Raw genomic sequence first — 22995 nt, 5'->3', positions numbered from 1 at the left:
TTTTCATGTGCTTATTGGCCAATTGTTTATCTCCTTTGGAGAAATGTCTGTTCAAGTCCTTGCCCATTTTTTAATTGTGTTTTTATCTTTTTGTTGTTGGATTTTTATAACCTGCATCAAATGTATGACTTAGAAACATTTTCTCCTATTTTGTAAGTTGTCTTTTCACTTTCTTGATAATGTCCTTTAATGCACAAAAGGTTATAATTCTGATGAAGTCTAATTCATTTATTCTTGTCACTTACGCTTTTGATATGATACTTAAGAATCCACTGTGAAATCCGAGGTCATGAAGATTTTACCCCTATGTTTTCTGATTTTATGAGTATGGTTTTAGTGTTTCTATTTTGGTCATTGATTAATTTCTCATTAGTTTTTGTATATGATGCAAGAGTGCTTTGATTTCAATTTTTTTGCATGTGGATATCCAGTTGTCCCAGCACTAATGTTGGAGAATTCATACATTTTTGATAAATTTTAACTGATTGATTTGAGAAACGAGAAAGTCAGCATTGTAATTTTATTTTGTATTTCTTTGTTAGAAAAAGCATAGTTCTTCAGCAAATTTGTTCTTCTTGTTTTAAGTTTCTTTTAATGCACAGTGTCCTGTTATCAATTTGGTTTTAATGTTTTTCTTATATATGTAAGAAAATAACATATCTGTATATGTTATTGGTATAGCAAATGTTTATGAATTCAGTTTATAGGGATTAGGACTTGATACAAAACACCTCTTCTGTGTTCCATTTATATCTTTGTAAAATTAATTGAATCAATCCAGATAAAGTAATTGAGTGTAAAGAAAAATTCCGCTTAAATTATGTCACTAAAGTTCTTACTTTTTAAATTTTTTCCAGAAAATGTCTGGCATATAATAGTTACTCAGTGAATGGTAGTTGAATTAATGACTTTAAAGGCAATTTTAAGGCAGGTTATTACAGTTCTCTTGTAGAGGTCAATAGCATAGATATAAAAAAATGATACAGATTCAGTTTTTAAGTCCTTTGACTGTTTTGTGAATTTCTAAGCCCCAACTGCCTGCCTGTCTGATGGGCTAATAAAATTACATTTCACACCTTGAATACAAGGAGGAAAGCAGTCAGATAGCTTCTGAATGCTGGAAAAATGTTTTGTAGTCTATAAAGTGAGTGTTTTGTCTCCTAGAAGAGGAATATAGTCTAGGTCACTATCTTTTATTATTTTCATTTAAACATCTAGAAAGTAGTCACCCATTTTAATTATAGTTACTAAAATTTTTAGTAGTCATATAATGATTTCTAAAGTAATTTCTGGAGAGCATTTTCTCAATTAAAGTTACATATTAATATTTTACTTATTTCTCAGTTATTTCTGAAAACTATACTTTATGACAAACTTTGTTATGTGTTTTTCTTTTATTTTGGTATTTTCCTGATTTTTTGTCGTTGATGATTTTTAGCCAACAGAAGCTGTACCTCCCTCTTCTCCCACTGTCCCTGTGATCCCTGTCCTGCCAGTCCCTGCTGAGAATACTGTCATCCTACCCACCATACCACAGGTTTTTATTAGTTTCTTTTTTCTTTATAAAAATTTCATTTGCTTTTAATGTTTCATTTATATTCTTTTCAAATTGTTTTAACTGTTTCTTTGTTAGACTTAGTAATTCACTTTGGGGTTCAGTTGGTGTTTTTAGAGAATTAAATATTTGGGATTTAATATAAAATGGGTTCAATACTTGCCATATTTTTAGGTTAACTATGAAATAGGACACATTCTGAACTTCATAATATTAAACTTCCTTAGATTCGTTATCATGCCTTTTGTACTTGTAAATTGTTTAAACCGGTTTTTATTTGCTTTAGGAATTTTAGTTTCTAAAGATAATAAAAGTCGTCATCCTCATATTATAGTGGATGTGTCATTTTATATAGCTTTTTTTTCCCAATATATATTTATCTTCTTTGGAAATATTTTTCTATCATTTGGTTAGGTAACATTCACATTTATTAGTTAAAAATAAGAACTCATATATGTAAAGTATGTGGGAACTCTTCTATCTTTGCAACTTTTCTGTGAATTTAAAATTATTCTAAAATAAAATTTTCTTTTTAAAAAGGTAACATATGACAGTCAAAAAATAAAATGAAATAATAGCCAAATGTCAGAGAATCTGAACTTTTTTAGCTTAGGAGCTTTAGTAGTTTCAGAACATTAACAACATCATTCAAAGTCAAAATAATGATAGTATTATTCTGTTGTGACCAATCTCAATCTCATACAAAGTACAAATAAATGCATCTTTAGCTATTTTTACTATTACTGATCTGTAGCATAAAATCGAGATAAAAATAGTATGTTTATTGTGTAAACACCATTTTTTAGGATTTTGGAGGGGGAGAGTGCAGGTGGGGGAAGGGCAGAGAGAGGGGGACACAGGACCTGAAGCAGTCTGCGCTGACAGGCTGACAGCTGTGAGCCCAATTTGGGGCTCGAACTCAGGAACCACGAGATCATGACCTGAGCCGAAGTCAGACGGCTGAGGTTCCCCTATTGTGTAAACAGTTTTGAAGTAAATTCCCTGTTGGGAGTAAAAATGGGATCTCAATTGTGATTACTTATTTCAGTGCCCTTCCCCTCCTAAAAAATGAAAAAGGAACAAAATGGGATTCTAGGGGAAATTACAGATACTACACTAAGACTGTAGTCTTTGTATTATGTTTGTATTATGTTACTTCTTCTACCTAATCTTTCAGCCTTTATGAAAATCATTAAAAATTAAATCATTGTAAATCCACCAAGAATTTAACAGATAAGTCCAAATGGATTTTTTCCTCTCTGTTGACGAGAGGAATTGAATTTATAAGTAAAATACAATTCTAAGTAAGCAGCCTATGTGTTATTGTAATAGTGTAACATCTCTTCAAGCATCTAAGATTTAGTAGTATAATATATTTTTTTAAGTAGGGGATTTGAAAGTTTATTTTACTCTTGTCACTTCATCTTTTGATGTTGAGTTTCCTAGAATCCTTTGAAATTTTATAGTAGTTTTTGTTCTTACATTCCATGAGGAACTTGTCCTTTCCTGCTCAGAGACCTCTGATTTATTTACTCCAAGTGTCCCTGACAGCATCACACTACATTTGGAAATTGTGGAGATGTTGCATAGCCTTGTGGTTATAAATGAGAGGTCTTACAGTCAGATTGATCTAGTTTGGAATTCCAGTCCTACCACTTTACCAGCTGTATAACTCTGAGCAGTTTGCTTAACCACACTGTTTACTCATCTGTAACACTGAAGATGATTGTAATACTAACTTGAGATGTTTTACAGTGATTGGAAGAATAGTAATGTATGTGCAACTAGCACATGATCTTGGCTATTCATATTATTAGTGTTATTTCATATTTCTTTGAGACAGTAAACCAGGGAACAAGTTAGAAAAACAAATGAGGGTATGTGCACAAGAGAAAGGCTTATTTGTTCTCCTTAGCCTCATTTTAGGTTTTAAATACACTACGAAAGTGCATGTGGGGTAGATTAATAATTTTTGTATAATGTGAGAAGCCTATAGGGTGTGCCTCACTTTCCACAATCAGTAAGCCTTTTCCTGATTAATCAAGTATAACATGTACATTTTAAAATTAGTATAACTGGTTAAAATGTCCTCAAATAAATTTGAAAGCCTTACTTAATAGATAACCTAATTTTAACATTTTTTAATGTTTATTTATTTTTGAGAGAAAGTGAGCAGAGGAGGGACAGAGAGGGGCTATCAGAGGATCCAAAGCAGGCTCTGTGCCAACAGCAGAGAGCTCAACACAGAAGCTCAAATTCACAAACTCAAGAACCATGAGATCATGACCTGAGCTGAAGTCAGATGCTTATTAACTGGTTGACCCACCCAGGCACCCCCCTTATTTTACCATTTTAAATGGAAATAGTTTTTCTTCTAAAGATCTACTGCTTTACATTTTAGATGCATCAGGATGTCATAGAAATAGAAGAAGACACAAGATTTGGAGTCTAGTCCTACCTGTGCAATTCAAACAAGTTACTTAACCTCTACATTTTATACTCCCTTCATCTGTTAAAATGGGGAATAATGCCTCCCTGAGTAATTTAAAATGAGTTTGAGGAGGGGCGCCTGGGTGGCTCAGTTGGTTAATAAGCATCTGACTCTTGATTTCAGCTCAGGTCATGATCTCATGGTTCATGAGTTCAAGCCCCGCATTGGTCTCAAGGCTGACAGTGTGGAGCTTGCTTGGGATTCTCTTTTCCTCTCCCTCTCTCTCTACCCCTCCCCTGCTCACTCCCTCTGTCTCTCAAAAAAAATTTTTAAAAAAATTTTTTTAATGAATTTGAGGATTAAGCAAGTTAGATAGCTATATATAGATATATATATAGATAGCCTTATTACAGACTCTGTATCTATCTATCGGTAGATAGATAGATAGATAGATAGATAGATATAGTCTAATCATTTGTAGAATTTTTATACTTTTCAGATTATCTTTATATTGATCACGTCATTTACATTTTATGAAAGCCCTCCACATAGTGGTATGGAGAAAGGCATAATGAATTGCTGCTGAAGATGCATGAAGAGCATGGACTTCATAGTGAGACTTGACTACCACTTCCTGGCGTCACCCCTTTCTGGCTGTGTGATAGTGGGGAAACTACTCAGTTTCTTGTAGCTCCAGTACTCCACATAGATACTGACCTATTAAATGTCTTTTTCTACCCCAGAGGAAATACTCTGATTTAAAACCAGATGCTTTATGGGGCGCCTGGGTGGTTCAGTCGGTTAAGCATCCAACTTTGGCTCAGGTCATGATCTCACGGTCCGTGAGTTCGAGCCCCGCGTCGGGCTCTGTGCTGACAGCTCAGAGCCTGGAGCCCGTTTCAGATTCTGTGTCTCCCTCTCTCTCTGCCCCTCCCCTGTTCATGCTCTGTCTCTCTATGTCTCAAAAGTAAATAAACGTTAAAAAAAATAAATTAAATAAAACCAGATGCTTTAGACCTTTATTTGAACCTGTTGTGGGGATCTGTCGTGTAACTAAGGTATAGTTGAAAATGCTTTATGGCTAATTTGTGTGTGTAAAATTTTTTGTACACACTCAAATATGTGTTTTGGAGGGATTGATGTTCATTCAATTTTTTTGTTTATTGTTCCAGTCCTGTAGCTACTAAGATATAAATATAACATTGGCCTTGTTCTCTAGGAGCCTACTGTCTGTGCAAGGGACAAGTTTACAACTCTAACATGACACGAGAGTAGTTACATTACAGATATATCCAGTGCAGACCATTTTTTATCACTTTTGGACCATACAGCTTTCACAAGACATTTGAGTATTGAGTCGTAGCTAATTTGATCTTTAGTATAATCTAAAGTATGACCTAATACATTTTCATTTTATTGGTAATCCTAAATAGGAAAGCATGCTTCAAGTTACCTTGATGAGCCTTTTTAACTACACACTAATAACTGACTGCAGTGCCCTTATTCTGCTTATATTTTGGGTTTTTTATTAAATTTGTTTTATATTATTTTCATATCACTTCAGACTTAAGAAAATTGAATTCATAGTGCAATGAGGGGCACCTAGGTGGCTCAGTTAGTTAAGTCAGTAAAGTTTGGCTGAGGTCATCATCTGTCTCATGGTTTGTGAGTTCATCCTCACGTCAGGCTCTGTGCTGACAGATCAGAGCCTGGAGCCTGCTTCAGATTCTGTGTCTCCCTCTCTCTGCCCTCCCCTGCTCACACTCTGTTCCTCTCTGTCAGAAATAAACATTAAAAAACATTTTTTTTTTTCCAGGGCACCTGGTTGGCTCAGTCGGTTGAGCATCCGACTTTGGCTCAGGTCATGATCTCGCAGTTTGTGAGTTCAAGCCCCGTGTCGGGTTCTGTGCTGACAGCTCAGAGCCTGGAGCCTGCTTCAGATTCTGTCTCCCTCTCTCTGCCCCTTCCCTGCTCATGCTCTGTCTCTGTCTCTCTCTCAAAAATGAATAAATGTTAAAAAAAAAATTTTTTTTAAATAGTGCAGTGAAATCCCACATACCTTTACCTAGCTCCCCTAATTCTTAATATTTTTACCTACCATATTTGCTTTATCATTTCTCTTCCTATATAATTAAAATATTTTTTATGAATCATTTCAAAGGAAGTTTCTCTCATGCCCCTTTTGCCTCTAAATACAAATATTTTATAACACTAAATATTTTTTCATAAGAACAAAAGTATTACCATAGTACAGTGAGCTATATTAGAAAATGAACATTAACATAAAACTAGTATCAGATTAATCTGTAGACCTTAATTATATTTTGCCAGTTGCCCCAATAATATTCTTTATAGGAGAAACAAAAATAGATCTTTGGCCAGTCTAAGATTACACATTGCCTTCATGACACTGTAGTCTCCTTTAACCTGGAGTAGCCCCCACTGTATGTCTTCCATGAATGTGGCATTTTAGAAGAAAACTAGCTAGTTATTTTGTAGAATATATTTCAATTTGTGTTTGATACATTTTCATAATTAGTTTGAGGTCATATATTTTTCCAAATTTTTAGTTGTGGTAAGATATACATAATGTAAAAATTTACCATCTTAAAACCATTTTTAAGTTTATATATAATTGGTAGTAAGTACATTCATTTTTGTGCAACCATCACTGTCATTCATCTACAGAACTCTTTTCATCTTTCCCTTGTGAAAAACCCACTGCAGACATTGTACTCAGTGGTGAAAGACTGAAAGTATTTCCTCTAAGAATATGTAGAAAATAAAAAGCACTGTGACAATAATATTTGCTTTTATAATTGCCCTTATAGTTATCTTTACTGAGATCTTTATTGCTTCAAACACCTTGAGTTACACTCTGGTGTCCTATCATTTCCACCTGCAAGACTCTCATTAGCATTTGTTTTTGGTTTTCTATTTTTTTCAGGACAGCTCTACTGGTAATGATCTCCTTCAGCTTTTGTTTATCTGGGAATATTTTAATTCCTCCCTCACATTTGAAGGACAGTTTTACCAGAGATAGGGTTCTTGGTTGACAAGGGGTTTCTTTTAGTACTTTAAATATATATATCAGCCCACTGCCTTCTCACCTCAAGTTTCTGATGAGAAATTTGTTGATAATCTTATTGAAGATCCCTTGTATGTAATAAGTCACTTTTTTCTTGCTGCTCTCAAAATTCTTTTTGTCTTTCAACAATTTTTTTTTAAAGTTTATTTTGAGAGAGACAGAGATGGCACAAGTTGGGGGAAGGGCAGAGAGAGAGGAAGAGAGAGAATCCCAAGCAGGTTCTACCATGCCAGCACAGAGCCCAACGCAGGGCTCGAATCCACAAAGCTGAGAGATCATGAGCTGAAACCGAGAGTTGGATGCTTAACCAAATGAACCACCCAGGCACCCCCGTCTTTCAACAATTTGATTATAATATGTCTCGATGTGAATCATCCTACCATGAGTTTGTGGAGCTTCTTGGATGTTTGTACTCTTGTGGTGATAGTGTTGTTTTTATCATATTTGCGAATGTTTTGGCCATTATTTCTTCAGATATTTTTTCTGTTCCTTGATCTCTCCTCTTCTGAGACAGACGTCCATGAGGTGTGTGTTGGTCCTCTTCATGGTGGCCCTAGGTCCCTTAGAATCTGGTCATTTTTCTTTAGTTTTGTTTTTGTTTTTGTTTTTGTTTTTTTTCTGTTCTCAGACTTAATTTCCACTGTCCTATCTTCAAGTTTGTTAATTCTTCTGTCTGCTTGCATCTGCCTTTGAATTACTCTATTGAATTTTTCATTTCTATTATTGAACTTTTCAACCCCAGAATTGCCTTTTAACTTTTTTATTTTTTATAGATTTTTCCATTTTACCTATTATAAATTTCCCCATATTTCATTTTGTCTACTTTCCCTTTTAGTTCCTTAAACATATTTAATATGGTTGTTTCAAAGTCTTTGTCTAGTAGGTCTGCCACCAGGTTTTTTTAAAGGCAGTTTATCTTTTCTTTCTTTCGTTCTTTCTTTTTCTCCTTTGAATGGGCCACTCTTTACTGTTTCTTGGCATGCCTTTCGTTTCTTTGCTGAAAACTGGACATTTGACTCCTATGATGCTTTAACTCTGGAAATCAAGTTCTCCTGTTTCCTAAGGTTTGCTGTTTTTTGTTTTTATTTTTGTTATTGTTGTTACTGTTTTAATTGTTGTAGGCTAGCTCTGTGCCAAGAAATCAGTCTGCAGTACAAACTTAAGGTCTTCCTTAGGTCTTTTCTTTGCCTAAACCTTCCCTGGACAGGTACAGTGGCTTTCTAATTTCCCTTATATATGTGACTACTTTTGAATATCCTAGGTGTCTGTGTCTGACTCTCAAAAGGGGAAAAATAGAAAAATGAAATGGTGGGAGGAGATGTTTGCCCTTTAAATCCTCTGGATGTCACTTGAACCAGAGGGGGAGGGACTTGTATCAATGGGAAGACGACAGTAATGGCCACTGCTTCTTTGTCTGCACCTCTGTGATCAGAAGCAGCAGTTAGCAATCAGAGCACAGATCCCCTATATTTGGAGAGTAGGTTTTTTGTCCCTCCTAGTTTGTGCAAGTTTTGTGCCAGCAACTCCAAGAACACTTGCACAGCTAACTGTTACAGGGCAGAGGGGTGGGAGTTGGACAGCTGCTACTGTGCTAAGAGCTGAGATGATTGAATTAACTACAATTTACCATCCAGTACTTCCCCTGAAGTTGCAAGCCTCCTATAGCCTATTCTGGGATTCAGTAGAATTTCAAAATAGATATATCAGATAGATTCTGCCAGTGCAGTTGTTGTCTAGATGACAAATTTGTGTTGCTTCCTATTTTGCCATCTTCTCAGAATCCATCCTATTTATTTTTACATTCACTCTAACTTAAATTGATCACCTAAGTGATAGCATTTAACTTTTTTAATGCAATGTCTCAAATTAGAATCCAAGATGTGTTCTGGGATTTGTAAGTTCTTCATATGAAAAAACACTTTTTTTATAATTTAGTAGGAGAGAAGGAGACTGTCATTAAGCAAATAACATAATGAAACTTTGATAAATAGTAAGAAGGAGAAATACAATGCACAGCATAAACACATTTTCTAAACTCCTAATTTTGGCCTGTTTTAAATAACGAGATTTTAGAATTATTTTAACAGTTTGTTTTTTTTAATGTAATACTGCTTTCTGAAATTGTGTAAGAATGCTGCATTGTGTTACAGCAGCAATCCCTATGAGGCCCGTTATTAATGAGATGGAATAGTAAAAATTTGGATGAGCAAAATTATGTTTGAGTCTTGTTATTGATACTTGGGTCAAATTCTCAGGGGTTTGTTAGTTCCTCTTTTTGGAATATCCCTTCTCCCTTTAGTAAATCTCTAAGTGAATTGTAGGACTTTATTATTGTCCTAGTTGAAACATACACAATGGTATATGTTGTTATATATACTATATACAACGGTATATGTTGGTTTCTATGGTTGACAACAAATTTTCCTTTACTATATGCTGAATCCTCACACAGTCCTCTTGGGTAAAGGCATGTGTTGCTGTCCCTTTATAGATGGAGAAAATGAGTTTCAAGAACACTTATGACTTACCTATACAGTCAGAGTTACTGAATAGTAGAGTGAGATAGAAACATCATTAGAACCAAGTCTTTTGATGTCATTTGAAGTGAGGTGCAGGGAAGAGTTTTTCTTCATTTGAAATAATTTTCAAATAGATTCTTCTTAAGTTTTTTTGTTTGACTCCTAAGCAGAGCTGATAATTTCATGTCACCTGTTCTGCTACCCACTATCCCATTTACAGATCCCAAGGTCTTAAGCTAACCAGATTTGCTACCATTTCTGATTTTAGTGTTCTTCCTACCTCAGCTGTTTGAAAGTATGTACTTTCTGTGGCCAAGTTTTTCTGCATCTCTCCCTTCAGAAGTAACCTGTTCTTTAGCTTTTTGTTGCTAGGGTATTGTGTCTTTCTGCATTGTTTATCATACCCTTCAAACACATTAAGATTGTGCTACCCGTTTAATTTTCATTCCTACCTCCTTGAGAGCTTTGGAGGATTACTTTGTCAGATACTATTTCTGTATTTTGTGATACAAGAATTTAGAAAATCTCAAGTGATTAAGTAAGAGTATAGTGTATTCCAAATTAAATGTTTTAATTCTCTACCTTCTAACACAGTCTTAAATATTTTTTCTTTATTTTAGGCAGTTAAACTTGAGGCAGTCAGATCATGCCTCTTGTGCTTCATTTATTATAGGCTCTATTTGAGACCATCTTTTATGATCTTTTTAAATGGCTAGGTTTTCTTATCCTGATAGTACTTTTGGTTGAAATTCTTGCCTAATTCTCAATGTGAACATTCCTGGCTTTTGTCCAATTTCATGTTATTAGCATCATTTCCCTTCAAATATCATTCCCACGTTAATTATAAGATACATATAAACATAACTTTATTATATATTACTGTGTTCTTTAAGTCAAAATTACAGATTATTCCACTCATCTATATTTTTTATTTTGAACTGAACTTTAAAGTTGAAATCAGCTTTATGATGTGAATGCTAATATCTTAATAGCAACTCTAACCTATAGTATTTCACAACTGTCTTAGTTATTCACATCCCACAAACTGAATAGTTGTCTCAATATAATTTTTTTGCTTTACTTTTTACTATGAAAAATTTCAGCATGTAGAAAATGTAAATGAAATGTAAAGAAATGTAATGAAATGTAAAGAAATTTCAAAAGTCCTTACATGTAGAGGCAGTAGTAATAAGGTGAATTCCCATGTATACTCATCACTAAACTCCAGCAATCATCAACTCACGTGCACTCATATGATCCATAATCCCTCTCATTCCTGACCTCTCATTGTCATTATTTTATTTGAAGTATATTTAACGCATTGTATCATTCAATATCAGATAGACTTTTTATATGACTAGAATCAAAAGATAACTTCTGTGCAATGATGATGATAACAGACTTTTTTCATTGTATGTTTGTTAATAAATGGGCAGAGGGAACCAAAAGGCTTTGTTGCCTTAATTTTTGAAGAATGTAACTTCTTTTGTGACTTTTTTTTGTGTACCCTTTTCTTTCTTGCTCTCCTCTGTAATTGCTTGAGCAAAATAAGGTAAAGTTGTGCCCTTAATTTTTTTAATGAAGTGAAATATTATGAATTTGAGGAATCTCAATGGGTCACTGGGAGATGAATAATTTCAGATACTCATAAAATCTCAAATGTCTGTAAGTTGACTAGTTTTACCTAATAATCTTATATAACTAGTATTTGTACTTCATAGATTTGGTTTTCACTAAATCATCTGAAAATAGATTATTACATTCAAAGGTAGAACTGCATGGAAAGTATATTTAATTTTTATATATAATATTTTTATAATATATAATTTTATATATAATAAAATATTCTCATTTTTAATCTGCTTCATGTAGCCCAGTTGCATATTATATGGTTGTTTAACCATGCAACTGTGTTGTCTTTAAGCATTTTATCGCATTATCATCCAGATGTAGTACTTTGCTGAAAATGGCCTAAAACATTTGAACTCTGAACACTTACCTCTTAGAAATGCCCGTATACTTGGAAGAAGATGGTTATTTTGTGTATAATGTTTCTTTCATGTAGGTTTTATGTATAATTCTTTAGTTAATTGGGATAGCAGAACTATTAATGTTTATAAACATATCCTAAAATTTGTTTAAAGGATAGTTGTCTTTTTGAATGTATGTAAATGTCATTTGATATGGTACATTTATACTCATATAGAAGAAAGATAATTTTGAGGGGGGATCACATACGTTTCTGGTATGTATGTCTGGATATGTTTTTCATTTGGTGTTTATTGCATTTTATTCTTTAAATTTTATTTCATCTACATAATAATTACTTTCCAGCTTACCCAGAAAACCATGCCTTTTTCAATCCATACATAATTAGAGATATGTTATTCTACTTGTTTTTTTGTTTGTTTTGCTCTTGAATTTTTGACCATTGTTATTCGGTGAGTTGTCTAGAATAACGGGTGGAAAGCGATAATTACAACTGAAAATAGAGATTTTTTTTTTCTGGGTGATAAAAGATTGGAATCTTCGTGGTAATAGAAAAACTTCTTCTTGGGAATAGAAAAACTAATGATTTCTGACAACTCAGGAAGAGTTCTTTTTTTTTTTTCTCTTTCTATGGCAATAAATAACTTTATTAAAATAATTTTATTAGAAAGTTTATTAGAAAGTTTCAATAGGAAGGGACAAACTGGCAGCATTTTTGAGAAATAAAGAGAGGGTGTACACTTTTCAAATGACAGAGAAGATTATTTCAAATAGCAAAGTTTTAGGCCTAAGAAATTATTAACTTCATTAAAGCAGCAATGTTATATGTCATATTTTCTGGGAACTGTGATATAATAGTAGAACCCTTAAATTTAAGTGTAAAGAACAAGTAAAATGTAACTAAATGCTTATTACATTTTTAAAATATTTTTTTAATTAAAAAAATTTTTAATTTATATCCAAGTTAGCATATGGTGGATATTTTATTTTTAAATTTTATTTAATTAATTAATTTATTTATTTATTTTTAAATTTACATCCAAATTAGCCTATAGTGCAACAGTGATTTCAGTAGATTCCTTAGTGCCCCTTACCCATTTAGCCCATCCCCCCCTCCCACATCTCCTCCTGTATCCCTCTGTTTGTTCTCCGTATTTATGAGTCTCTTCTGTTTTATCCCCCTTCCTGTTTTTATATTATTTTTGTTTCCCTTCTCTTATGTTCATCTGTTTTGTCTCTTAAGGTCCTCATATGAGTGAAGTCATAAGATTTTTGTCTCTCTCTGACTTATTTCACTTAGCATAATACCCTCCAGTTCCATCCAAGTAGTTGCAAATGGCAAGATTTCATTCTTTTTGATTGCCAAGTAATACTCCAGTGTGTGTGTGTGTGTGTGTGTGTGTGTGTGTGTGTGTGTGTATTAGGTATAAGATTATTATATATATATGATATATATATATATGATATATATGTGTGTGTGTGTATATATATGTGTGTATATATGTGTGTGTACATATATATATATATATATATATATATATATATGTACACACATACATACCACATCTTCTTTATCCATTCATCCATCAGTAGACATTTGGGCTCTTTCCATACTTTGGCTATTGTTGATAGTGCTGCTATAAACATGGGGGTGCATGTGTCCCTTCGAAACAGCACACCTGTATCCCATGGATAAATGCCTAGTAGTGCAATTGCTGGGTTGTAGGGTAGTTCTATTTTTAGTTTTTTGAGGAACCTCCATACTGTTTTCCAGAGTGGCTACACCAGCTTGCATTACCAAGGAAGAGTTCTTATACAAAGAATATTTGTGAATTTTTTTAGAAGGCTGGTTAACTTTCTCACAGATCTTAAGAAAATTATGTCTGTTTTAGCAGAAATAATTTATTTCTCAAAAGCAAATCAAATTTAACTGTTTATACTTAATTCTTTTCATCTTCTGGTGCTGGAAACTGGCTCATTGATTAACATATGAAAAGCTCATATAAAATTAAAATTTAAGAAATAGCAAATCCTTCATATGCTTCTAACATTTATGGACATTAATAATTAATGTGTCAATTTTCCTGTTAAGCTAACACGTTTACAATTCTTTCTTTAAGGCAAACCCTCCTCCAGTACTGGTCAACACAGATAGCTTGGAAACATCGAGTTATGTAAGTTCAATTTCCTCCACACATTTAAATAATTCTGCTTTACCTGTTCAGTTTTTGATACATATACAAAGGTAACATCTTCATTTTCTTTAATACATTGGACTTGTGATGTTCTGTCACTAAGCTGTAGTTGTTAAAGTCAGTGAAGCAATACTGTCCTTCTTTGGTTTTTTCCCCATACTTATGCAAAGCAGAAATGTTGAAATAGAAATTTAGGGTTTATTTTTTTAATGATTAATTTTCACTAGAGGCTATCTCTGACTAGTAGTCACTTAAACAATGCCATATATTCAGAGTCATTTTAGAAATCTATTTGAATGACTTGATTTTTAGTACCCAGGCATATATGTATATGTTCACATGTTAAAATAGTTATCTTTGTATTAAATTGATTAGTGCTTCTCTGTAAACTTACTTTGTTAAAAAGCCCTTAAAGATAAATAACCAGAACAGCAGAATCTAATCTAACATTTTTTTACTCCAAAGGAAAATGTCTTCAGAGATGTTTAAGTAGAAGTAGTTCCTGTGCTTTTTTTTTTTAATCAAATGGTACATAATTTTATAGACTGTAAGTCCTTTTTTCCCTGTTTTTGGACTATAGTTGATTGCAGTCTGTATTTTAAAACACTGCCTAATCCAAAATCATGAGGACACTTAGGTTTTCCTCTAAGAGTTTCATAGTTTTAGCTCTTGCATCTAGATCTTTGATCCATTTTGAATTACTTTTATATATTGTGGAGGTAAGAGTACAGCCTCATTCTTTTACATGTGGGTGTCCAATTGTACCATCACCATTTGTTGAAAAGCCTATTCTTTCTACATTGAATGGTCTTGGCACCCTTGTAGGAAATCAGTTATTAATATATGGGTTTATTCTGGATTCTTAATTCTCTACTATTGATCTTTATGTGTATCCTTATGCCAATACCACATAGTCCTGATTACTGTAGCTTTGTAATAAGATTGGAAATCAGAAGGTATAAGTCCTTCAACTTTTTAAGCTTGTTTTGGCTACTCTGGGTTCTTTCCATTTCTGTATAAATTTTAGGACCAGCTTGTCAATTTCTGCACGCAACAAAAGGGCAACTAGGATTTTGGTAGGGATTGATTTGACTGTAGGTAAATGGGGGCAGTATTGCCATCTTATCAATATTATATCTTCTAATCTGTGAACACAGAATGGCTTTCCATTTGTTTACAACTTTAATTGTTCTCGAAATGTTTTAATTTTCACTGTACGAGTCCTACACTTCTTTTGTTTAATATTTATTCCTGAGTATTTTTCTCTTTTAATGCTATTATAAATGGAATTGTTTTTCTTAATTTCATTTATGGATTTCTCATTGCTACTGTATTAGACTATAATGGAATTTTAGGAATTCATTTAGAAACATAATAGATTTTGATCTTATATCCTGCAACCTTATTGAACTCATTCATTAGTTTTTTAGTGTGTAGATTCATTTGGATTTTTTATATAAGATCATGTCATCTGCAAATTGAGATAGTTTTACTTCATCCTTTACAATCAGAATGTATGTACGTATTTATTTATTTATTTAGCCTAATTGCCCTGGCTAGAACCTCCATTATTTCAGTGTTTAATAGAAGTGGCAGGAGCAAATATCCTTGTCTTATTCCTGATCCTTGGGAGAAAGCTTTCAGTCTTTTACCATTAAGTATGCTGTATTATACTCGATTTTCAGTATTAATTGATATAATTTTATTGGCATTGGGGTTGATTCTGTCTCTGTGCATTCCTATTCTTTTTTAAATAGTAAAAAAATGTTAGGGGAAGGCAAAGTTAAGGACAAAAATTCTCAGTTCTTACTGATTTCAGTAATAAGATGGAAATGAAGTAATTTGTTGAAATAATTTCATCTGTTTGTCTTTTTTTCCCTTAAGACATACCACAAATAGTGAAGGTTACAAAAATTCATTTGATTGGACTTTGGTAGTTTTCTTACATACTAAAAGCTTCACTTTTTCGATCTATATCGTGTAATTGATAACTGTAATATTTTTAAATCAGCCTAAATGCTGCTCTTCATTATTCAGTAAAATCTTAATGTAAATTCTTTTGGGGTTAATACTTTGTATTTAGTTATGTTAATTCTTCATTAGGAAGAACATTTTCTTCTTCCCAATACATTCTTATTTTTAGATTCTTACCTTGTAATAGTTTAGACTTTGAAGTTTTTAATTGAAATTACATATTAATAGGAACTATGAGTCACATGAATACTGATAGATAAAATCTTGACTTTCAGTATCTTATAGTTAGAAAGGAATTACTGAGTTGAACCTACACAACAAGGAATTAGTAAATTAAGCCTCCTTTTAAATCTTCCTTTGGAGAACTCTTATACTGACTATGTAACAGGATTTGTCTGTCCTGTTTGGATATATCGGTGTAGGCTGATGAGAAAATTAAAATCTTTGGGTCTGTAAGGGACTGAGGATATCTATGTTACAATTTTTCCTCTGCCTCTTTATGGCATATATGTACCCATAATTAAAGCAAATTATATTAAAAAGAAAAAAAGTTTACAACTTAATAATTAATAAGTGCTATTCCAATATACTAGCAGTAACTAGTTGGAAATGAGTCCATTAACTCTGTCAATAAAATATGAAATACCTAACAATCAGCTTAACAGGAAATTATAGAGCTTGTAGTAAGAAAACTATAAAACTTTGCGGATGGCATAAAAGAATACCTAGGTAAACAGAGAATAGCTCTTATTGCTGAGCAGGAAGATAACACAGAGATCCTCATTTTCCCCAGATGAATCTGTAAATTTGATATAATACCAGTAATAGTTCCCAAAATGAGAGTGTGTTCAGGTGCAGGGAAGGAGGTGGGAAAGGAAGGGAGAAGGGGTGAGAGAAAAAGAAAGGAAGAACTTTAAAATTTAGTTTCTCTGTTGCACTAACCACATTTTAAGTTCTTAGTAACTATATGTGGGTAGTAACTACTGTATTGGACAAGGCAGATTATAAAATATTTTGTCACAGAAACTGGACAGTGCTGATGTATAGAAAAGTAAAAACTCAAAAATAGCCAAGTAAAATTTAAAATAAAAGTAACTGAGAGATTTCCCTACCAAATAATAAAACATATTATAAGACACCATTAATTAAAGCAGCGTTGTTCTGGTCCAAAACCAGATAGATCAATGGAATACAATTTGCCTTTGATATATGTTGTATAATCTTATTTTTCTTTTGTGGCCAGGTTTTTTTTAGATTAGTTGCTCTTGATTACAGCTCTGTAGGGTTGGTTTTTTTTTCCATATATGTTAGAATTTTTTTTTTTTTTAATATTTAGGAATTTACCAGCTGTTCTTAAATGTCTTTTCTATTTGTGCCTTCCAACCAGACTGCTGCCATAATTTGTTCACCAGTTTACTTTTCTCCATTTGCTCTCCATTTTTATTTTATACTACCATATTTCCTTTTCTGGAAAATCTGTTAAACCTACTTGATGCTCAGAAACTTGAAAGAATATTTCTCATTGCTTAGTACAGCATTCAAGACCTTTCACAGTCAGACCCCAGTCGACTTCTAGTTTCTGCTCCAGCTTTGACCACCTACAGAAGCCCATTTTGTTGATAAGAATAAATTCAAAACCTAGAAAATATTAGCAATGACAGTTCTCAGGAACTATTCTAAGTCTACTCTTATATTTTTAAAGAAGAAAAAAAAACTATTTTGTTAATAATATATTTACTTTGCCTGAAGATTGATCTCTCTCATTTTGTTCCCATGTTACCTCTCACCCTATCCTGTTAATTGAGAGTAATAAACCTTATATGATAATATAAATATTAGGCAAGCATTTCTTTCCTATTGGAAAAGAGGAAATTTTACCTTTTATAAAATTACAAAAAAGAAGGCTAAGCAAACCATTTTGTAGTTTTGCTGGAAAACATATTGCTGTTGAAAATATTAGACCACCATTGCTTTTTTTACTTTTATTGTCAATGAGGTGATACTTACAAAGTAATTTTTGGCTTTGGTAATGTACTCGGCATTTTGAAGCCCAGTTTGGGTATGTGTAATGTTGTATTGAATTGTCTCTATATATGAAATAGCAGTTTTAAGTTATTGAGGCTTTAGAAATAAAGTCATTTGGGGTCCATATTGTCTAATCACTTTTCACCTTTTTATGATCACTCTTATCTAGCTAGAATCCTCACTAGATATCAATGACTTAGCATTAAATTAAGCACGAAGTACATTTACCATATGTTTACCTTTTGAGAAGGCTTAATGGTAAAAATATCAAATTTCTTAAAGCAGAAATCATAAGGTCACAATATAGGAATTTTACTTACTGACATCAAAAGGGCCATATAAGCACACTTATGTTGAAATGTTTTCCAGAATAAAATTTCAGAGTATTTAGAAATAAATGAACAAAAATAGAGTTCAGTGTAGCAGTGCTGGGATTTGGCCAAAGCCATATGCTGAGGAAAATGTATTACCTTTAATGGATGAGTTGGGGCACCTGGATGGCTCAGTCAGTTGAGCAGCTGACTTCGGCTCAGGTCATGATCTCATGGTTGGTGGTTTTGAGCCCCGTGTCGGGCTCTGTGCTGACAGCTCAGAGCCTGGTGCCTGCTTTGGATTCTGTGTCTCCCTCTCTCTGTTCCTCCCCTGCTTGCACTCTCTCTCTCTCTAAAATAAATATTAAAAATAGAAGAGTAATCAGCATAAATGAAATAGGCGTTCAGCTCAAGAAGCTTTAAAGAAAGAATAAAGAATTGATAAAAAAAAAAAAGTAATAGCATAGAATGTGATAGATTAATCAGTAATATTAAAGCCTCTTTGATAAAGACTGAGACTTTTAGCAAGAAAATAAAGACTATACAGATAACCTTTAGAGTAAGAAAAATGGTGTAGCTGCAAATACGAGTTTTGTTTGTTTGTTTGTTTGTTTTTTACTCATAAAAAAGGACTTCCGGAGCACCTGGGTGGCTCTGTTGGTTGAGCGTTAGGCTGCACACTGAGCATGGTGCCTGCTTAAGATTTTCTGTCTCCCTCTCTCTCTGCCCCCTCCCTCATGCTTTCTCTCTCTCTAAGATAGATAGATAGAATGAACTTCTAGTCAAGTTGGTAGGATATGTATATGTATATGTATATGTATATGTATAAACCTCTTGCATTCTAGATGCCTAGAAATCTGTTAGGAGGTGGGGGTGGGAGGCCAGTAAACTATCCCCTAAACTGAGAAGGCACTTTGAGACCAAAAAATGAAGCAGACCACTCCTTAGACTTGACACAGTTTTTTATTTGCATGGCTGTCGGGTGGTCAACAGTCTATGGCAGCTGCATGGCTATCCTCTGCAACGTCTGGACCTTAGTTCACAGATTTTATAGAGCAATGGGACTTGCAGAAGGGCATTGTAGTGGGGCACCTGGCTGGCTCAGTTGGAAGAGGATACAACTCTTGATCTCGAGGTTGTGAGTTCAAGCCTCACATTGGGTGTAGAGATTATTTATATCAATAAACTTTTCAAAAAATGGCTTAAAGAAAGAAGGGCATTGTAATGAGATCAGAGGAGGGTTCACATGCACTTAATTGACTACGAACTTTAATTAGATTTTGTGGTGCCACCTGTGCATCAGGGAGGGGAAAGACTATATATTATCTCAATAGATTCGTGGGAGGCCAAAGCAAGCCTCATCCTGGCCTTGGCAGGCATTCCTGAGGTATGTATCTTAATTTCCAAAGGGTCCAGAACTCATGACACTGAGAGGTCATCAAGTGAACATGAACAAGATGGTGGGCCAAAGGTGGAGGCAGTATTGTCAGCACTCCGACAAAATCTGAGATTAAAAAAAAAATTATATGTGTAACATATAACATAATCTCATAAACATAATCTCAAAAACAAGAAGAAAAACTCTTTAGGTGAGAAAAAGAGGAAACAGTAGCAATTGGGCTTGAATCCATTATAGCCATGAGAACCCAAAAATGTAGAAGAGATGAGTTTTAAAAGCCCTCAAGAAAAAAACTCCTAGGACCTAAACTGGACCTGAATTAAGTGTTACTTTCTTACAGTATGGTGAAGAAAACAAAGTAGTTTACAAAAGACTTCATTATTCTGTTGTTTCATTATTCTATTGCTGTTTAACAAACCACCCTGAAACTTAGTGGCTAAAAAATAATTCATTATTTCTTATGAATTTCTGGGTTAACTGGAAAGTTCTTCCACTTTATATTCGTTGGGGTACTGGAAAAGGCTGGAAGATCCAAAATAGTCTCATTCACATGACTGGCAGTTGATGCTTGTTACTAGTTAGGAGTGCAGCTGGGGCTTTTGGCCAAGGGCCTCAATTCTCCTTCATTTGAATCTTTTCATATGCTATTTGAGCTTCCTCACATAATAGCTCCTGAGTTCTAAGCAAGTGCATTCTAAGACAAAGGTAAATATTACACAGCATCATTTGTGCCATATTCTTTATAACAAAGCTCATCTAGGAACTGCCTAGGTTGAATGGAAGGAGAACTAGATGACATCTCTTGATGGTAGGATGGTTTAGTCATGTTGCAAAAGAGCATGGAGGATGGAGGATGGGAGGCATCTAGAGAAATGCAGTTTATCACAATCCCTATTTGACTCGCTCGGGTATTTTGCGCAGCCTCATCCCATCAGAAATGTTAGAGCAAGACTTGAACCAAAATTAATCTGATTATAAGGACCATTCACCCTTCACCAGTGACCCTCTCTCTGTGGAAATTCTTCCTGGAGGGAGTAGGGAATAAATTGGAAGGAATAAGATAGTGCTTGGTCTATAAGATGTAAACAAGAATGCTTGGGTGGCTCAGTCAGTTGAGCATCCAACTTCGGCTCAGGTCATGATCTCACATTTCATGGGTTCGAGCCCTGTGTCAGGCTCTGTGCTGACGGCTCAGAGCCTGGAGCGTGCTTCAGATTCTGTGTCTACCTCTGTCTCTCTCTGCCCCTCCCATGCTTGTTTGTTCTTTCTTCTCCTTCTCCTCCTCCTCCTCCTCCTCCTCCTCCTCTCTCCCTCTCTCTCTCTCTCTCTCTCAAAAATAATAATAATAATAATATTTAAAAAAGATATAAACAAGGACTTGAATGGGACATCAAATTTAGACATGAAATACATAAGTGAAATTTGTGACAACACTAAAGTAACAGATGCAGAGGTGGGAACTTGCAAGATATATAAAGGAAAGAGTAATAAGTTTTTCAAATTTGATGGTATGTAATGCTCATGAAGAGGTGAGTTATGTATATTAGGAATGAAGTTAAATGATAGATTGGGGTCACTTCATACAGAGCCTTATATTTGAGTTTCTGAAAGTTTTAGAGGGAGTATGTTAGTAGACGTGGGCTCCGAAAAGATCCATCTGTGTAAAACACATTAGAATGATTTGGGGAGTGGAGAATACTAATCCAAGAGATTGGGTAGATTACACTGGCAGTAATCCAGAAGAAATTAACAAAGGCTTGTACCAAGGTAGTAGAGATGACAATGAAGAGGTGATAGTTTTCAGAAAAATTAAAGTGAATGAGTAAGAATTAGTAGCTGATTAGATGTGTGGATCAAGGCAGTGAAAAGAGTTGGAGTTCCATAATACTAAAAGCTGTATATACCCTTTCAGTATTTGAAGTTATAATATCATAAATGTCAACTCATTAATCACATTTGTACTCTTCCAGTCTTTGAAATTTTTACCTAAAATCATTACAGTAAAGCCAAATTATTTGATTACTATCATACTTAACAGGTTTGCATTAATAAATCATGCAAAAATTATGTCTCAACATTTCCAATTTTATACTCTAAATTTCTATGCTACTTCTTTTTTCCTCATTAGGTTAATGGCACTGATGCAGATTATGAATATGAAGAAATCACACTTGAAAGGGTAAAAACTTAATTATCTTAAGTTTCTTATGCATAAATCTGTTGCTTTAAGGAATTCTTTAAATATGCTGCTCTTTCATATAGAATTAAAAGGAAAAGATCTTTTAAAAACAGAACTGTGTAATATTAGTTTCTTTTATAAATTCACGTATTATTAAATTAGCCATGGTGTTTTTAGAACATGTTGCCTTTTTTTAATAACCTTTTTTTAAAAAAATAAGCTTTTTATTTAAAATAGTTTTAGATTTACAGAAAAGTTATACCAAGAGTTTCCATTTATCCAGGCCTCAGTTTTGCCTATTGTTAATGTCTTACGTTACTAAGATACATTTGCTTCAAGTAATGAGTCATATTGATACATTATTATTAACTAAAGTCTATATTTGGATTTCCTTAGTTTTTATGTTTTTCTCATTCAGCATCCCTTCCAGAATACCACATTACATTTAGTTATCATGTCTCCTTTAGGCTCATCTAGTCTAACAGTTTCTCAGATGTTTCTGTTTCTAAATTTTACATTTATTTATTTTTCATATAAAACATTGTTCATTCTAAGTATTTAGCATCCTAGTAATGTGGTTATTGTTATCAGTTTTCTTTTTTAGCAAAAAGAAAAAATAGCCATAGTTCTAATGGACAAGATCCTATCGAAAGTTTATGAACTCTCCCAGTCATATAACTTAAGGTTATGAGTTAGATGTGTAAATTTTCTTGAATCATTTACTCCTTAACAGTATCTGCAGTCAAGGGGTGCCTGGGTGGCTCAGTCGGTTAAGCGTCCAACTTAGTGGATGCGAGGTGATCTTGCAGTTTGTAAGTTTGAGCCTTGCATCGGGTTCTGTGCTGACAGCTCAGATCCTGGAACCTGCTTCGGATTCTGTGTCTCCCTCTCTCTCTGCCCCTTCCCTGTTTTGCATTGTCTCTCTCACGCGCACACTTCCTCTCTTCTCTCTTCTCTTCTCTCTCTCTCTCTCTCTCTCTCTCTCTCTCTCACTCTCTCTCACAAAGATAAACATTAAAAAAAAGAAGATCTTCAGTCAATTGATGGCTATATTTTAGTAATACCACCTTGTCTGACCAGCATTTTGGGGAAATTGTTTTACAAAAGTAAATTTCCTAAGTAGCTGAGTGTCTGTATATTTCAAACTAAAATCCTAGATAATTAGATTTGCTTATTTCAAGCCAGAGTGAAAACACTCTAAGTGCAAATAGACCTAAAAGGGTCTTTTTACATGTGTACTAGATTACAGGTACCACTACCTGAATTTGGATTACCTGTTCAAGTAAGATGGATGAGTAACTCTCAAGTAAGCATAGTATTAATGTATTAT

The 22995-nt window shown here is 33.8% G+C and overlaps 1 protein-coding gene across 24 annotated transcripts in view; it reads left to right on the top strand.

The window, feature by feature from the left end:
• Positions 1–22995, top strand: part of DLG1 (discs large MAGUK scaffold protein 1) — a 272956-nt gene that overhangs the window by 148018 nt on the left and 101943 nt on the right. For 15 of the 24 annotated variants that reach the window (XM_060639586.3, XM_060639587.3, XM_060639588.3 and 12 more), the window contains 3 exons: positions 1439–1537; positions 13703–13756; positions 21615–21665. In XM_060639586.3, the coding sequence (XP_060495569.1) occupies positions 1439–1537; positions 13703–13756; positions 21615–21665 (204 nt within the window). The remainder of the gene's footprint in view (positions 1–1438; positions 1538–13702; positions 13757–21614; positions 21666–22995) is intronic. The other 9 variants (XM_060639595.3, XM_060639599.3, XM_060639598.3 and 6 more) reach the window with 2 other exon arrangements.

Source organism: Panthera onca, chromosome C2 (genome assembly GCF_046562875.1).
Source record: "Panthera onca isolate mPanOnc1 chromosome C2, mPanOnc1 haplotype 2, whole genome shotgun sequence".
NCBI classification, from domain to species: domain Eukaryota; kingdom Metazoa; phylum Chordata; class Mammalia; order Carnivora; family Felidae; genus Panthera; species Panthera onca.
The sequence above is the reverse complement of the archived record's forward strand: the minus strand, read 5'-3'. Positions and strand labels throughout refer to the sequence as shown.